Source organism: Leptonychotes weddellii, chromosome 7 (assembly GCF_054177405.1).
Source record: "Leptonychotes weddellii isolate Sample4059 chromosome 7, ASM5417740v2, whole genome shotgun sequence".
Taxonomy (NCBI): Eukaryota; Metazoa; Chordata; class Mammalia; order Carnivora; family Phocidae; genus Leptonychotes; species Leptonychotes weddellii.
Window position 1 is genome coordinate 38,757,765 of NC_138375.1, and position 16,207 is coordinate 38,773,971.

The 16,207-nt window shown below is 52.4% G+C and overlaps 2 protein-coding genes and 1 pseudogene across 11 annotated transcripts in view; 1 reads left to right on the plus strand and 2 right to left on the minus strand.

Annotated features, from left to right (window-relative positions):
- Positions 1-1,764, plus strand: part of TCOF1 (treacle ribosome biogenesis factor 1) — a 37,282-nt gene extending 35,518 nt beyond the window's left edge. For 7 of the 9 annotated variants that reach the window (XM_031036696.2, XM_081826185.1, XM_081826184.1 and 4 more), the window contains 2 exons: positions 561-604; positions 1,293-1,764. In XM_031036696.2, coding sequence (XP_030892556.1) covers positions 561-587 — 27 coding nt within the window. In that variant the 3' untranslated portion in view covers positions 588-604; positions 1,293-1,764. The remainder of the gene's footprint in view (positions 1-560; positions 605-1,292) is intronic. The other 2 variants (XM_031036695.2, XM_031036698.2) reach the window with 2 other exon arrangements.
- A 1,157-nt stretch (positions 1,765-2,921) lies between these two features.
- On the minus strand, positions 2,922-11,702 carry CD74 (CD74 molecule). Of its 2 annotated transcripts, XM_006741266.3 has the most exons (9): positions 11,435-11,702; positions 7,478-7,650; positions 7,192-7,271; positions 6,570-6,632; positions 5,815-5,910; positions 5,428-5,512; positions 4,257-4,448; positions 3,774-3,836; positions 2,922-3,517 (listed from the first exon to the last, which is right to left on the minus strand). In XM_006741266.3, the coding sequence occupies exons 1-9, from the start codon at positions 11,509-11,511 to the stop codon at positions 3,507-3,509; spliced, it is 840 nt and encodes a 279-aa protein (XP_006741329.1). In that variant the 5' UTR covers positions 11,512-11,702; the 3' UTR covers positions 2,922-3,506. The 2 variants fall into 2 exon arrangements, with proteins under 2 accessions (XP_006741329.1, XP_030892564.1); XM_031036704.2 differs by lacking the exon at positions 4,257-4,448 and having other exon boundaries at positions 11,435-11,692.
- Positions 11,703-13,676: 1,974 nt separating this feature from the next.
- On the minus strand, positions 13,677-13,792 carry LOC115943609 (U4 spliceosomal RNA; annotated as a pseudogene).
- Between the last annotated feature and the right edge of the window lie 2,415 nt (positions 13,793-16,207).

The window sequence follows — 16,207 nt, forward strand, 5'->3', positions numbered from 1 at the left end:
AGCTGGCAAAGATGGGTGGAAGGCACGGGCCACCCTGAGGGAGGGACATGGCCTGTGTGTGTGAAGCCGTGGGAGTGGCCCCGTCTTTGTGAGGTGAAGGATGTTCTTGGGATGGGTGAAGGAAGGAGAGCCCTGAGGTGGGGGGCAGGGAGGCTAGCCAGGTAGACTGAGGTGAGAGGGTACATTCCCTGGGATGTATGTACCCCAGCTGGCAGGGTATCCCCATCACAGAAACACACCCCTCTGCTTTATGGGTTCCAGAGGCTGATCACCGGAGTAGGGGGGCCTCCGCACCTTACACGGTGCAGTTCTCACCATGGCCAGCGGGGCCTCAGCTGTGTTCAGCTGAGCATCTGCTGGCTTCAGTGTCCCGGGCTCCTTCCTGGGCAAATAGGGCCCCAGCTCTGCCCTTGGGGATCCCTGTATACCCAATATCTGTTCCGGGAGGGGGAGCTGCAAGTCCTCAGGAGAGAACCGGTTATCGCGTCCGCTCTGGGGGGAGGGGGCATGGGGGGGGGCTGCTTCAGGTACAGGAGCTTCTCCTCCTTCTCTCCTCACAGAAGAAGACAGCAGAGCAGACTGTCTGAGGGGCACACGGCGACAGGTATGCTTCCTGGCCGGGGGATCCCTGCTGACCTCCCCTCCCTGGTGAGGGTAGGAGGGTAACTCTAGCATCTGGCCTGGTCGCAGGGGCCAAGCAGGGGGAAGGAGTGGGGGCTGGAGAAAGTGGTTCTGTCCCTCAAGGTCAGTGGGGCCAGTGAGGCGATGCCAGAAAGCAGAGCTGCAGAATCAGAAGGATCTAGAATAATGATGGCCGGGACCAACACAGCACTCCCTGGGTGCGGGCACTGGGATAGTGCCTCTTTGTAGAGGAGGATGAGGCTCGAGGTCAAGTACAGCTCGGTCTCTTCCCGCCACTGTCCACTTCCTCTTCCTTGTGATCTTGTCATTTGAGGGCATTCCTCATGGGGAAGAAGATGTTTCCTCAGGATCAGCCACTCTGACGGAGCTGTGCTTTCCGGGTGGTGGTGAAGCGGCTGATGGGACCCCAGCAGCCACCAGCCCCCTGGAAATGGGGGGGGGACACAGCCTGCCTGGCTGGCGTTGAGGATTAAGTGAAGTGTGGAGCACTAAAGCGCCCAGCCCCGTTCTGGGACACGGTCCGCACTGAAGCGCCCGCTGTGGTTAAAGCTCCTCCCCTGCATCAGAGACGCTGGGTTTTGATTTTATTTTCTTCTCTTTGGAGAAAAAGGTCGGGAAATCTTATATCTGGATATGTTTCCTTCACCCAGGGATTTCCTAGCCAAGTGGTGACCAGCCCCATGCCTCTGCCCTCTGGCCACCATGGGTTGGGATTCAATCTTTAACTTCCCTCCCTCCCCAGAAGAAGCCAGCCCGCCGCAGAGCCCGTGCTGGCCGAGCTAGTGAGCCCTGCACAGGCTGGTCCGAGGAGGAGGAGGAGAAGTGACTTGCGCTCACCGACTCCGCGTCTGACTTCTGTCCTGACACAGAATGCTTCAGATAGATGTGTACAGTATATATATATTTTTTTAAGTGACCTGCCCCTCCCCCTTCAAACCCAGCAGGCCCAGGGGCCTCGGGACTTTCCATCTCTTGGCACTGCAGACCTAGCAAGGCCCAGCCTGCAGCTCCTTCCACGTCTCTGGTCTCTGGCTGATGCTGAGGCTTTGTCCTCTGTCAGTTTTTCCCTGTTTTGTTTGTGGTTTTTTGTATCAACTCAGAAAATAAAAGGCTTGAAGGAAAGGTTCGAGTTCCCAGTGCATCGGGGACAAATGTTTTGCAGTTGACTTATTCTTGGAAGGGACGCCTGGCTGATGCTTGGAGGTGACCAAATCCCGCTCAGGATTTGTTCTTGGCTACATATCAAGCTCTGGGACGCTGTGGTGAGTGGAACGGACAGGTTGCCAGAGAACAAGACTCTGCGAAGTGCCCCAGGTGCTGAGTCAGCGTGGGGAAGGCTTCCCGGAGGAAGTGGCATCTCCGCTAAGGGGGACCTCGTGCATCGTCACAGCTGGTTGGTTAGGGCCAGGCAAACATCCAGAGGCAGAAAGTGGAAGAGGGCGGGTGGGGGATGACTTTCCAAGCCACCTTTTGAAGGTGGGGTGTGAGCTGGAGTCAGGCCCTCTTGATGTGCCTGGTAGAGAATAGGTAACCGCGGGCAGAGTAGGAGCAGGGAAACCAGTTAGGATTGAGTTGCCTTCGTGTCCAGATAACGAAGGTTCTAGGATGATGAAGACAAGAAATATATGAACTCCAGAGATCTGTCTGGGTGCCGTATCTGCAGCAAGCGGCGAGGGCAGCCATGCCATTGCCCGGAGCTGCGTGGAGCCCCAGAGGACGCCGAGCTTTCTCTCCAGGGCCCTGAGCCTCCTGCCAGCGAGAGTAAGAGGCCATGTGGAAAAGGAGAGCGCTGGGCTGGAGGTCTCGGAGACCCGGGTTGGCATCCGCTGCACCCTTCACTCGGGGCCCTGCCCCGTATTAGCTTCTCTCTCCTGCTAAGCGTGTTGGTCTCGAACGGGTCTACATAGGGCGTGGGCCCCTGGCTCCCCACAGCTGCCCCCTTCCTGGCAGTCCCAACACCGGGGCCTACAGCACTGCTGTCCGTCCTCACACTCACGCTGTTCTTAGTAGAGAAATGAGGACGGGACGAACTTGTACTTAAACGATTCTGGGCAAGAGCCTATTTCTTTCTGGAAGTAGAGTACGCCTGTGTGTCCCCACGGCAAGCTGGCATGCCTGCGTCCCACGAGTGCACTCCCGCAGCCTGGCCGGGCCCCACGGGCATCTGGGGCTGGGCTCGCTGGGCTGTGCCCTCCCACCCACGCCACTGGATTCAAGGTCTCAGGTACCTCCTTGGGGTCCCCGAGCCAGATCCCAACAACAGTCAGGAGCCAGAAGCGTTCTACTTACTACCTTTTATTTTCACAGAGCTGCGGCCCTGAGGGCCAGTGACAAGCTTGGCCGCATGGAGGGAAGGGGGAGGGGGTTGTGGAGAGGCTGGTTCTTCCTGGGGGAGTGCTGCTGGGGAGGGGAAGCGTGGCTCCTCCCCGCAGCTAGGTAGGCTAGAAAGGCAAGGCCAAAAGGGCAGGAACAGCTAACATGTTGGGTGTGGGGGAGCACTGTCCCCTCTCCCTGCACCTTCCATCTTGTCTGTGGGCCTGGATCTTGGGGCTCCATGTTGGAGGCTGAAATGGGGGTCAGCCTAGCTCCTGGTCTACCTCCTTGGGCCATGCGTTCCTGCTGATGGATGAGGGGTCAGGCAGCAGGACCCTCCTGCATCATTCCATCTGTGTTCTCTGACGTGACTTGTGTCTAAGGCTGATGGAGAGCCAGGTGCCAGGGTGTTGTGGAAGGAGGCGCAGAGTGGGAGACAGTGGGAGACAGTGTGTAAGGGAAGGAGGGGGGCTAGGGCTGAGGGTGGAGGGGAGCAAGGAGGCAGAGGCCATGCGGGGCAGGCTGCGTGCTGGCATCTGCGTCTGCTTGTCTCATACGCCCGCTACGGAGAAGAGAAGCAGCAGGTTAGGGTGGGGGTCACCTGTTGGCCCTGCCCCTTCCCAGCACCCTGGGATCTCAGGGCAGTTGAGGACTCTCCACCCCCACAGCCCCTAGTAGCGGTCCTCAGTTGTGAAATGAGTGTCCCGGGGAGATTGGAGAATGGCCCGGGGTCATGCTGTACCAGAGGGCCCGAGAGGGATTTGGCCCCTCGGGGGATAAGCTGCTGGGGCCCAGATGACCCCTACAGGGGCCCTTACCGTGGCCCAGGTCCTGCTTGGTCAGGCCCAGCCCAGATGACAGGTCTTCCATGTCCAGTGGCTCTGCAAGGGAATAGCAAGGCCATGTGTCACTGGGCAGTCCAGCCTCCCACACCCATTGGCGAGAGGCTGGGGTCATTCGTCCCAGCCTGGCCACCGGCCTCGTGCCTGGTGGAGGCAGGACTGGCTGGATGGCAGCACTAAGGTGTGCTCGGGGCAGGCCAAGGGAGGGAGCCATGACACGAGGTGGGTGGGCCTGCAGGGCTCCTGGATGCACCGTGGGCGGCGTGAGCGTCGCAGATGGAGGAGGGAAGGACAGATGAGTGAGCAGATGAGTGGATGTAAGGAGAGAGAGGACTGACGGACAGACGACTGCATGCGTAGGTGGACGAAGGGGCGGCTGAGGGGCTGTCCCCCGTGTGCCAGGGCCTTCTGGGTCCTGCTGCTGCTTTGACGCTCCCTGGCCCAGTAGGCACTGCTTACCACTGCAGTGATGGTGCCCACGGCTCCTGGTGTGGGGGACCTCGGTGCCGTTGGGGAAGACGCACCAGCAATAGCCGGTGCTCCCATAGCACTGGAGCGGCTTATAGTGGCCGTTCTCATCACACTGGGGCCTGAACGTGCCAGGGTGGACGGCGGGGATGTGGCTGACCTCCTCCTGGCACTTGGTCGGTACTGAAGCGACAGGCACGGTGAAGACAGTGAGCGAGCAAGCCCTGGGCCGGCACCGCAGCAGAACCAGACGTCTGCATGCCGCCGCCGTGGGCCTAATGCCTTCTGCCCACCGGGCTGTGCTCGCTCTACCCCGGCACAGGTGGGGAAACTAAGGCCTGGACCAACAAGGTGTGAGATCGAAGTGGAAGTGAATGGCCACGAGGCTGACTTATCCCAGAACTCGGTTTCTTCTGACACTCAATGCCTATTAAAGTTTGGAATTGCACCTGTGATTCTTATTTCTAGGGAAAAGCAATGGGCATCCTGGTAAGTCTGAGCCTCTCTTACTGGAGTTATCCAGGTACAAATGGGGCTTTGAGGATGTGGTAGAGGGATTCAAACATCAGCTGGCAGTTGGTCACCATGGCATCGAAGGTGCCTTCTATGAATCTATGTTGGGAAAATTGGAGGCCTCTGGTGGGACGGGCTGGGCCCCTGATCTTCCACTCCCCAAACTGAAGCCTAGAGGGAAGACACTTCCCAAAGTTGTGTGGCAAATTAGTGCCAGGAGGAAGACATGGCCCTCTTTGAGGCTTTAGGGCCGAAAATCCTATCATACCTTGTCCCCAAGACGGAAAAACCCCAAGGTCCTCTCGTCTGGTGTGTACTGGCTGTGTGAGCTTGGGGAGGTCCCTCAGCAGGTGGGGTCATGAGCCCTGCCCAGCCCCGTCACTAGAACCTGCGTGGGGTTGAGTGGAGAAGGTCACTGTGATGACACCTGGGATGTGTCGGGTCCTTGTCTCCAGGTCCCACGTGTGCAGTGCCAGCCTCCACGAGGGAGGTCAGCCTCTAAAGGGAGTGCGAGGGGGAGCAGCCAAGCCCAGAAGGAACAGGTGGGAGCGACAGGAGTGAGAGACTGGGGGAGTCCCACTGCAGCTCCCAGAGAGCCCTGAGGGAGCTTCCAGAAGCCCTGGCATCCCAAGGCTCCTGCTCCCCATACCTCTTAGTGGAACCTCGGGCTTATTCTCCAGGGAGTTCTTGCTCATTTCAAACAGGAGCCACTGATAGATCCAGCTCTCGAAGACCTAATGGGATAGAGGCAAGGGGTCAGGCCCCACAGCCCCCTCCAGCCCTGCCTGACTTTGCCCCTGGGAACAGACATGGAGGGTCCAAGAGGGACCCAACACCCCAGAGTCCAGCTGCAGCCAAGTTCCCTCTTAGAGACCTATAGGGTTTGGTCGAGGTGGTTCCTCAGCTCGGAGCCTTCATGTCTGTGGCTCTGTTGGCGCTGGTGCACCACCCCCCAGCTCCCTGGGGATAGCTTCCCCGAGCCAGCCGGTCCCAGGCGTTGGGGATGAGAGGGGGCAGCACAGGGCAAGCCGCTGACCTTCCAGTCCAGCGGCCCCATGGTGTTCTTAAGGTGTTTCAGGTTCTCTGGGAAGTTCCCCTTGAGCTTCGGGTACACCTTCAGGGGGTCAGCCTCCTGTGGGGTAGCAAGGCAGGAAGGAAGGTGTAAAAAGAGCTCTCTGGCAGGCAAGGTGAAATGTGCAAGCTGCGTTCCCTGCACCTCTGCCATAATGGGGCCAAGGAGTGGGGAGGCAGCAAGGGCCTTGCAGCTGCACGGCTATGTGATCCTAGGGCTGGGAGTTCAGAGACCCAGGTTCCAGGCCCGGTTCTACCCATAACCCCCAGTCTTCTATTCCTTGCAGACTCCTACTCATCCTCCAGATCTCCCCTCATCAACACCCCTGCACCACCCCCCACCCCCCTGCTGGGTCCTCTGCTGCTTTCCTCTGCGCGTCCCTTATCACCTGGTCACTTGTCTAACTCCCACATCAGCCTGGGACCCCTGTGGGGTTGGAAGCAGAGTCTGACTGCTTCCCAGTGTGAGCCCAGAGCCTTGCACAGAAACTCGGGAAGGGAAAATGGGCATCTTGAGCAAGTCACTTCTGGGCTTTGGGCCTCAGGTTCTCCATCTCAAACACTCAAGCGGACGGCAGGGCTAGACGACATATGACAGCTAAGGGCCACATTGGCATTCTTTCGCTAATCTGGTGAGGCCGGAATCGTGCAGGCCTTGGAGTGCGGTGTCGCGGGAACCATGGGTGGGCAGGCAGGGCCACCCATGGGGTCCCAACTCACCAGAAGCATGTGCATCACGTGGTCCTGTGTCATGTTGCCGTACTTGGTGGCGTTCTGCATGGGCTGTGGAAGGAAAGAAATGGGGGTTACCGGTACCGACCCACAGAGGAGGGGCCCTGCAACAGAGCCAGCAGCTCTGGGTCTGGGTAGGAGTCCGGAGTTCAGCTGCTCAACAGGAACAGGCCCATCTCCGCCACCTCGGAGTAGGAGCCCAAGTAGGAGAGCTCAAGCCAGTCACTTGCCCTTACTGCGTCAACGTCCTTAGTGGTCAAATCTGCATAAGCTTTCCTGCCCAGGGCTTTGTGGACAGCAGATTGTTTCAGGACAGAAACATTACCCATATAGGACATCAAGGGCTTTGAGAAGGGAGGGGGCCGTGAGATGCTCTGGGAAACGAGAAGCATTTTGTAAACATCCCAGGGATGGCCCCAAGAGGCTCTTTCCTCCCCCACCCCTGGGAGCCCTCTTCTTCCTAAGGCAGGCCCTGTCCTCCCCCAACAGCTCCCCCCCACCCCCGGCTGGGCTTTTCCTGGCTCAGCCATCCTCCCCTGGCCTTCGGCACCTGCCTTCCATCCAGGCTAGATGACACCTCCCCGTTCCACCGCCCTCGGGTTGTCCTTACCCCCTGGAGCAGGCCTGGCATGGGCAGCGCCTGCATCATCATGGGGGTGGCAACCCTCATCTTGTTCAAAGGCTTGGGAGCTGTGGGAACAGGAGGTACAGTATGAGTGTGGCCCCAGTGCCCAGGGAAGAGAGCACCTGGATTGGGGACCAAGATCAACCCAGTGAGGAGGGGCTGGAATCCCAGACCCGAGGGAGAAGAGAGTGGGCCCAGCTGGGTGCAGGGATGGGGTCTCGAGGGAAGGATGGTGGGGTGGGGGAGGTCGGGATGGAGGTGGGGCACGCACACTTGGGGAGCTTCATGCGCAGGTTCTCCAGCTGCAGGTTCTGGGAGGTGACCGTCAGCTTGTCCAGCCGGCCCTGCTGCTGGTACAGGAAGTAGGCGGTGGTGGCCTGGCCAGCCAGGAGCAGAGCCACCAGGACAGAAAAGCCTGTGTACATAGCTCCTCGGCTGCACTTGCTGTTGGGGGGCAGGAGGTAGGTCAGAGGAGGGTCCACAGACGTGGCTGCCCCAAGGGCTGACTGAGAGCAGGGGGATGCCCCCTGTTTCCGTCAGCTCCTCCACCCCCTCAGCTACCCCGAACACACACACACACAAGTGCCTATGGACACACAGCTCAAAGACGTTCCCCCAGCCCCACAATTCTAACCACTGCTTCTCCTACAGTCCTCCTGAGCAGAAATCCTAGCGCTGCCCCTGGACCTAGGATGAGTGGGGAAGAGCCAGAGACGAGTGCCTTGTCCTTCCTGGGCCTCGTCCCACCTGTGCTCCAAGGGCTTGACATGGAGGGTCTCCCCGGGTTCTTTCTGCCAGCGGGGTCTCCTGAGCATCAGGACTGCCCTCAAGGGGAACAGGTTTCACCTCCCTACCTCCCCAACCCTTGGAGTGAAATCAGAGAAACGGGAAGGAAGTGGGCCCTGGACAGCAGAGCATGTGGCCCACCTGAAAACGAGAAGTGAGGCCTTGACATTTTAGGAGCAGGCTGGGGGCAGTGGATGATGTCAGACTGGAGCAGAGTCGGGCACCACTCCCTCTGGGGACACATCCTCACCCCACACTCTCCGTGTCTTTGAGCAAGTCTCTGCCATTCTCCGGGCCTGTCATGTGGGTGCCTCTCACCTCAGCAACTCTAGGATTTGGTGGTTTTCTTCTTTGAAGCAAGATCTGACTGTGACCACGCAAGTATTTCAGATGGTACTACCCACCCAGGGGGGGATTTCAGTAGGAGTATGGTGCCTGAGCCTGTGTGACTGGGAGAATGTCTCACATTCTCTAAACGAGTTGGCTGCACAGGGAGGGGTGGCCAGACCTCAGGTAGTTCTTGGAATTGTTGGCCTTGGATACGGTTTTGGGGGCACATGAATATGTCACAGCTTAGGGAAGGTAAGGATCCTGCCCCAGGACCCTGAGAGTTCCTGGCCTGTTTTCTCCCACCTCACCCCAGCGGTAGGGCTACCAGAACCCCACTGGAAACTGTCAGCATGAGACTACACTCTGCTTACTCCAGGAACCAAACAAGGACAGTTTAGGAAACTCCAGGAGACCCTTCTGCCTAGTAACTCATGACATCACACACATAGCTCATTCTCATTGGCTCTCTGCTTGCCAGTCCTCTGCATGTTCTGGGCCAAGGTCCGGGCCAAAAGGTTGTTGTTCTGTTAGGAGAAAGCAAAAACCCCACGTGGGGAAAAGGAGGAGACCAGACAGGAGGAGAAAACAAGTACCACTTCTTGGCCTTCTCCAGGAACAGGGGTGGCCTGGCTTCTGTGAACATCCACCCAAGCCTGGGTCTTGCCTGGGTTCAAGCTCTCCAGCTCATTATCTACATGCTCACCCCTCCGCAACCCCAATCAGGTCCCAGTTCTACCTTCCACTATACCTTCTCTGAACCTCAGTTTCTCATAAGGCCTAAGAATCTACAGTCGTATTGGAGATGAGACCTGGAGTGGAATCCTGGCTCTGCCACCCCCTTAGGTCAGGGAGCTGGGGTAAGTCAACCCCTCCGAGTAACTTGAAGTAGGAACAGCTACTCAAAGGGTTGTTATATAAAATAAGATCATGAGGGTAAAGCTCTTGGCTCCACACCTAGGTACACAGTTAGCACTGAGTACTATTCTCAAGGGAGTTAATAGTTAACTTTAGCATCTGGTTTCCTTCCTCCTTCTGCCCCTTGAATGCGGGTCCCCTGATTCTGGATGACTGCCAACTCTTGCCACCTCTCTCTTCATTTCCTCCTTTCCATGGCCTCCTTCTTGAATGAAAAATAATAATAATAATTGGCTGAAGTCAAGAGCCAACCAGAACTAGCAGGAACCATGATACAAATGTTGTGAAGCAGAAGTGTTCACAAAGGGGTCTGAGAAACAGGCTCAAGGCTGGAATGGACTGAGCACACAGGACCAGGCCCAGTTTTAGAAGCAGTCCCTGAACTAAAAGGAGAGTCAGGCAAGGATTTGAGGAGGGGACACGCTCTCTGTACACTGAGCTCGTGCTAGGTCTGCGACTCACTGCGTGGCCCTCCCTGCCCTCTCTGCAAATCCTGCCTCTAGAAGGAGGCCAGATGGTAGAGTGGGCTCATATTTCGAAGTCAGGCTAGTCCTGGATTCAAATTCTCACTAGCTCACTCCAATACTCACTAGCTGTGATAACTTCACTAAGCTGCTAACAAAGCCTCAATTTTCTCTTATGTAAAAACGGGGATGATAAAAATACCGGACTTATAGGGCTACTGTGAGAGTTAGGGTTGGGTTTAGCACATAACTAATCATAGGAATTACTAACCCTGGCTGAGGACTGGTGACAGGTAGTCAGTGAATGGGAACTATTATCACAACTAGTGTCTTCATTGTTTTTATTGTTACTGAGACCCAGAGAGAAGTAGCAATTTGTCCAAGTCACATGTGACAGCAGCAGAACCCGGACCAGAATCTAGCCCTCACAGGAGAGTCAGCCCTCCTAGCCCTGGGATTCCTTGGGGTTTTCACAGGAATGCTCTGATGGTCTATATCTGGTCCTGCAGAATGCAGTTCCTCATGACATCTCTGAGTGTCTCTCCCAAACCTCTTTCTGCCTGGCAACAGCTGACATCACTGCTCTGAGTCCCTATAATTTGCAAATTACTTTTTTTTTTTAAGTCATCTCTACATCCAACATGGGGCTCAAACCCACAACCCTGAGATCAAGAGTCTCATGCTCTACTGACTGAGCCAGCCAATCGCCCCAATTTGCAAATTACTTTTTGAAGATTGGGAAGAGTGGGGCCATGGGGTAGCCGCATTCTAACCCTGTTTCTTTCCTTGTCTTTTTTTTCCAGGGAAACACCTGGATGAGACAATCCTGGGCCTGGGAAAGGGGTCCTGGGGTCCTCCTGGATGGCTGTGCTGGCCCCTTGCTGCAAGGGAGAGGGACACAGGCAGGGCATGACCCACATCAACTTCAATCCCTTCTAAAAATTTAGCCAGAGCCCCCACCCTTGCCTTTTCCTGACTCCTCCCGGCATCTCTCAATCCCTCCTGTAATGGCGGATGCGTCCATCTACTCACACTTCCCTGATACAAACACATACACCTATCCGTGGTAATTAGAGAGAAAGTCCACTGTGATGAGCAGCTTCTACCATCCTCTCTGAGAAACTCTGTTTCTCCATCTAGGATCCATAACATTTTCCAAATCTAGTCCAAGGTTTCTAACCTAGGATTCACAGTCTAGCTTCAGGGGGTCTGGGAATCCCCTGGTATTATGTGAAAGTCTAGGGGGAGAATCCAGGGCTCTCTTATGATTTTGAGGACAGAAGTGTATCATGCAAAGAAATTTAAGACCCCTGCCCTGGAGAAGCTCCCTCATTTTAAAGCTTTTTTTTTTTTTTTTAAGATTTTATTTATTTACTTGAGAGAGAGAATGAGAGAGAGAGAGCACATGAGAGGGGGGAGGGTCAGAGGGAGAAGCAGACTCCCTGCCGAGCAGGGAGCCGGATGTGGGACTTGATCCCGGGACTCCAGGATCATGACCTGAGCTGAAGACAGTCGCTCAACCAACTGAGCCACCCAGGCGCCCCCGAAGCTCCCTCATTTTAAAGGAGGGAAGACAGAAGCCCAGAGCAGGCCAGAGACTTGCTCAAAATCACCCAGAGGCAGGGCCTGAATCCATCCCTCCCGTGGCTCCCTGTCTAGTGCTCTTCCCACGGCACCCAGGCACGTCTGTGTGGTCCAGGATTTGTGTGCTCTCTCCTGCAGCTCACACATACCTCTCTGGGGCGCTGGGGCGTTGGCCGAGCATGGGCAGCTGCTCATGGTTGGAGATGAGGTCGCGCTGGTCTTCCATGGTTCTGGCCTCTGGTCTTCCCCACACTTGCTGCTTCTGCTGCTGCTGCCGCCGCCTGGGTGTCTGGAACCCTGAGCCCCTGGCTTACCTCTTGAAGTTGGAGCTGAGGAGGAATCTGATTTGTCCACCGGAGGCCACTCCGCCCACCTGGTAAAAGTGGAAGTGAAAACCACAAAGCTGGAAATAACCCCACTTGGGCAAAGCTGCCTTTAACAGGACAGGATGGGGAGGCGGGGGCTCCCCAGACAGGTAGAAAGGCCAGCATACTTCCAATTGGCTACTCAGGGCCGTCATCACTTGTTTCTGGGCAGACCTTTGGAATCATAAGGCACTTTGGATATTGCAAGAAACAGGCAAACATTCACTCCCTAGACGGAAAATCACTTTGAAACAGCAAATACCTTTGTCTCCCCTGCTTCCCCACTGAAAAGTGGGTGCAGAAGGTGGGGGGTGGGGTGGGGAATGATCCGCTCAGGGTTCCCCATGCTCCCTTCTAACTTGAACATTTTATGAGCCTGAGTCCACAGTTCTAAGGCTCTGGTACTAACATTTGCTGGCACTTACTAAGCCTTCCTTTGTGCCAGGCACCGTGCTAATTGTTTTACATGCTTTGTTTCATTGAATCTCTAGAGTGACCCTTTGAGGCCTGTTTTATTTTATTATTTCCTTTTATAGGTAGGGACACTGAGGCTTTGAGAGGCTATGTGCTCGCGCAGGATCATGCATCCAAGAAGTGGGGAATCCATGGTTTTAATCACTCTGCTCTTGTGTCATGCTGATGTCCAAACCATGTGGTTCAAATTCAGGACAGTGGGGGTCTCTGCAGAGGGCCTGGAAAGGGTACCCAAGGGAGATTTAACTATGTTGGCAAGGTTTTATTTCTTACAATTTTGTAGCTTACCTACCATATTTGTTTTATTAATCTTTATGTCTTCTGCGTATTTCAAAATTTACATTAATTTTTTTTTGTAATTTTAGTAGTTTTAAATTTAAAAACTTTGTGGTCTGGGCACCTGGGTGGCTCAGTCAGTTGGGCATCTGCCTTCGGTTTGGGTGGTGATCCCAGGGTCCTGGGATCGAGTCCCGCATTGGGCTCCCTGCTCCAAGGGGAGTCTGCTTCTCCCTCTACCTCTGCCTCTCTCTCTCTCTCTGTCTCTCATGAATGAGTAAATAAAATCTTTAAAAATAAATAAATAAATAAAAATAAAAACTTTGTGGTTTGAAGATTCAATGAGTCTTAGATTTCAAGAATCAAGGGAGATAGTATATGTATTTTGAGGGGAGGGGAAAAAGCAGACATGGCCTTCGATGCACCAGACCCGAGTTCAAATCCCAAGTCAGAAAGACCCTAGCCCCATGACCTGAGCCAGCCCCCTGACCTTTCTGAATTGGTTTTCTTCTTTGGAAAGGAAGGACAATAACACTAAACTTGCAGCGATGTAAGATTAAGTAAGCATTTAGCACAGAGCCTGGTACCATAGGAGATGCTCAAGAAATGAAACTGTTACTCAAATATTTACCAGATATTTTCTGGATAATCAAGACAAATGAAATTATGTATCCATACAAACTTGAGCACAAATGTTCCTAATAGCCCCAAACTGGAAACAACCCAAATGTCCATCAACAGGTGACTAGACAAACAAACTGTGATTCATTCATACAATGGAATACTACTCAGCAATATAAAGGAATGAACTGTTGATACTCACACCAACCTGGATGAATCTCAAAATAATTACGCTATATGAAAGAAGCCAGAACAAAAGAGTATATACTGGGACGCCTGGGTGGCTCAGTCAGGTTAAGCGTCTGCCTTCGGCTCAGGTCATGATCCCAGGGTCCTGGGATCGAGTCCCGCATCGGGCTCCCTGCTCCGCAGGGAGCCTGCTTCTCCCTCTGCCTCTGCCTCTCTCTCTCTCTATCTCTCTATCTCTCATGAATAAATAAATAAAAAATCTTTAAAAAAAAAAGTATATACTGTATGATTCCATTTAGATAAAATTCTAGGAAATGCAAACTAATTTACAGTGATAGAGAAGAGATGAGTAGTTACCTGAGGATGGGGGTGGGGGGCAGTGCAAGAAGGGACAAAAAGGAGGGATGACAAAGGGATACAAAGAAACTGTGGGGGGCATTATCTTGATTGTAGAGCTATTTTCATGATGTATGCATTTGTCAAAGCTTGCCAAATTGTGCCCTTTAGGGAAAAGTTTTCAATTAGCAATAACCGCGCCTCGGATAAACCTCATTGGCTACGATACTGCCACTGCGCAAAGCTTAAATTGTGCCCTTTAAATTCGTAAAGTTTATTATGTGTCAATTATATCTCAATAAAGCTATTTTTAAAATAAGACTTTTGAGAAACAAGTGACAAAGAAAAATAGCGTGTGTATTTCAAAGGTCACTATTAAGAAAGTGAAAAGTCAGCCCATAAAATAGGAGAAAATATTTACATATTATATATCTGATAAGGATCTAATGTCCAGAATATATGAAGAGATATTAGAACTCAATAGTCACAAGACAACCTGATTCCAAATGGGCAAAGGATTTCAGTAGATTTTTCTCCAAAGATGTGCAAATGGTCAATAAGCACAGGAAAAGATGCTCCCCATCACTTGTCATTGGGGAAATGCAAAATCAAAGCCACCATAAGGTGCCACTTCACACCCACTGTGACGGCTACCAACAAAAAGACAGACGATAACAAGTGTTGTCAAGATGTGGAAAAAGTGGAACTGTCATTATTGCTGGTGGGAACGTAAAATGGTGCAGCTGGAGCGCCTGGCTGGCTCAGTCCATAGAGCATGTGACTCTTGATCTCAGGGTTGTGAGTTCGAGCACCACGTTGGGGACAGAGTTTACTTTAAAAAAATAAAATGGAGGGCGCCTGGGTGGCTCAGTTGGTTAAGCGACTGCCTTCGGCTCGGGTCATGATCCCAGGGTCCTGGGATCAAGTCCCACATCGGGCTCCCGGCTCAGCAGGAAGCCTGCTTCTCCCTCTCCCACTCCCCCTGCTTGTGTTCCTGCTCTCGCTGTCTCTGTCTCTGTCAAATAAATAAATAAAATCTTTAAAAAAATAAAATAAAATAAAATAAAATGGTACAGCTACTTTGAAAAACAATTTGATAATTCCTCAAAAAATTAAACAGAGTTATCATGTGACCCAGTAATTCTGCTCCTAGATCTCTACACAAGAGAAATGAAAACATACCTCCCACACAAAAAATTGTACACCAATATTCATAGCGCCATTATTCCTAGTAGTCCAAAAGTGAAAACAACCCAAATAGCCATCAACTGATGAGTGAGTGAATAAAACGTGGCATATCCACACAATAGAATATTATTTAGCCATAAAGAGGAGTTAAAATCTCAACAGAATTGTTGTTTTTAAAAAACAATGAAGTACTGATTCATGCCACAAAATGTTTGAATTTGGAAAACATTATGCGAAAGGAAATAAACCAGACATAAAAGGCTACATATTGTATGATTCTATTTCTGCGAAATGTCTAGAATAGGCAAATCCATAGAGACAGAAGGTAGATTAGTGGCTGCCAGGGGCTGGGTGGGGAGGGGGCAGGAGGGGGGTATAGAGGATGATTGTTAACGGGTACAGGGTTTCCTTTTGGGGTGATGAAAATATTCTGGAATTAGATAGTGTTGATGGTTACACAACTTTATGGATATATGGAAAACCACTGAGTTGAACAATTTTAAAAGCTTGAATATTGTGGTATGTGAATTATACCTCAACTTAAAAAAAGATTTCTTGGTAAGGATGGCTAGAACACACATATAGCTTTGCTTCCTCTCACAAATGACTTTTTTTTTTTTTTTTTTAATGTAAACTCTAAGGACAAAGAGGACAGAAGAGAAAACAGCAGCAGAATTTTGGAAGCTGGAGAGCATACAGACTAGTGGTAAATCTCGTAGCAGACTCCAGAAAGCTAAATCTTAAACCTGCAGCTAGAAAAGCTGAGAAGCTACCTATTTACATGGCAGAACAGGCTCAGGAATTGGGATGTTAGGCAACTGGGTGGGAGTAAAGGTGGGGCTAAGAGGAAGAAGACTGGTTGGAAGTCTGTTTATGAAACAGTTGGATACCCACTTCCTCTCCCTCCCCCTCTCTGAGAGAAGACTGGAAGTTTATCCCCAGGTGTAGTAAAGAGCATGGGCCAGTACTAAAGCTGAGAGTCCCAACCGTCTCCCCCTCCCAGTTCCCAGAATGCTAGAAGGCAGGCCTCTCCCTTCAGTAATACTTGGAAAGATCCTTCTTTGGGGAACATGACCATATCAGGAGGAATGATCTAAATATTCTAACATTGGGGGTTTCCCCAATGAACAGGTAATGCTATAGGGAAGCCCTCAGCAGATAAGCCCTACTCATGGATCACGGCTTCCATTTGGTTTTTTAGACAATCAAGGATCATGGAACATCTGAAGAAAGCCTCCAACATAAAAGAGAATGAACTAAACAAATAACCAAACCCCAAAAAAGCACCATGGAGGAAAACAAATGGCCATGAATAGCCTTAGGGACATAAAAGATGATACTGTACCCATGAAACAAGAACAGGATGCTATAAAGATATAGGTGCTATTAGAAGAAAAATACAGCTACTGAAGATTAAAAGTACAAGGGCAGATATTAAATAATTGGTAGATGGAAGATAAAGTTTTTTTAATG

Excerpts from the sequence above, each read along its gene's own strand:
- CD74 (XM_006741266.3), bottom strand. The coding sequence starts at position 11,511 with ATGGAAGACCAGCGCGACCTCATCTCCAACCATGAGCAGCTGCCCATG. Across the intron at positions 5,911-6,569 it reads ACGTGATGCACATGCTTCTG|GAGGCTGACCCCCTGAAGGT; the intron begins GTGAGTTGGGAC and ends GCTACCCCACAG. Across the intron at positions 4,449-5,427 it reads GCCCGAGGTTCCACTAAGAG|TACCGACCAAGTGCCAGGAG; the intron begins GTATGGGGAGCA and ends CTGTCGCTTCAG.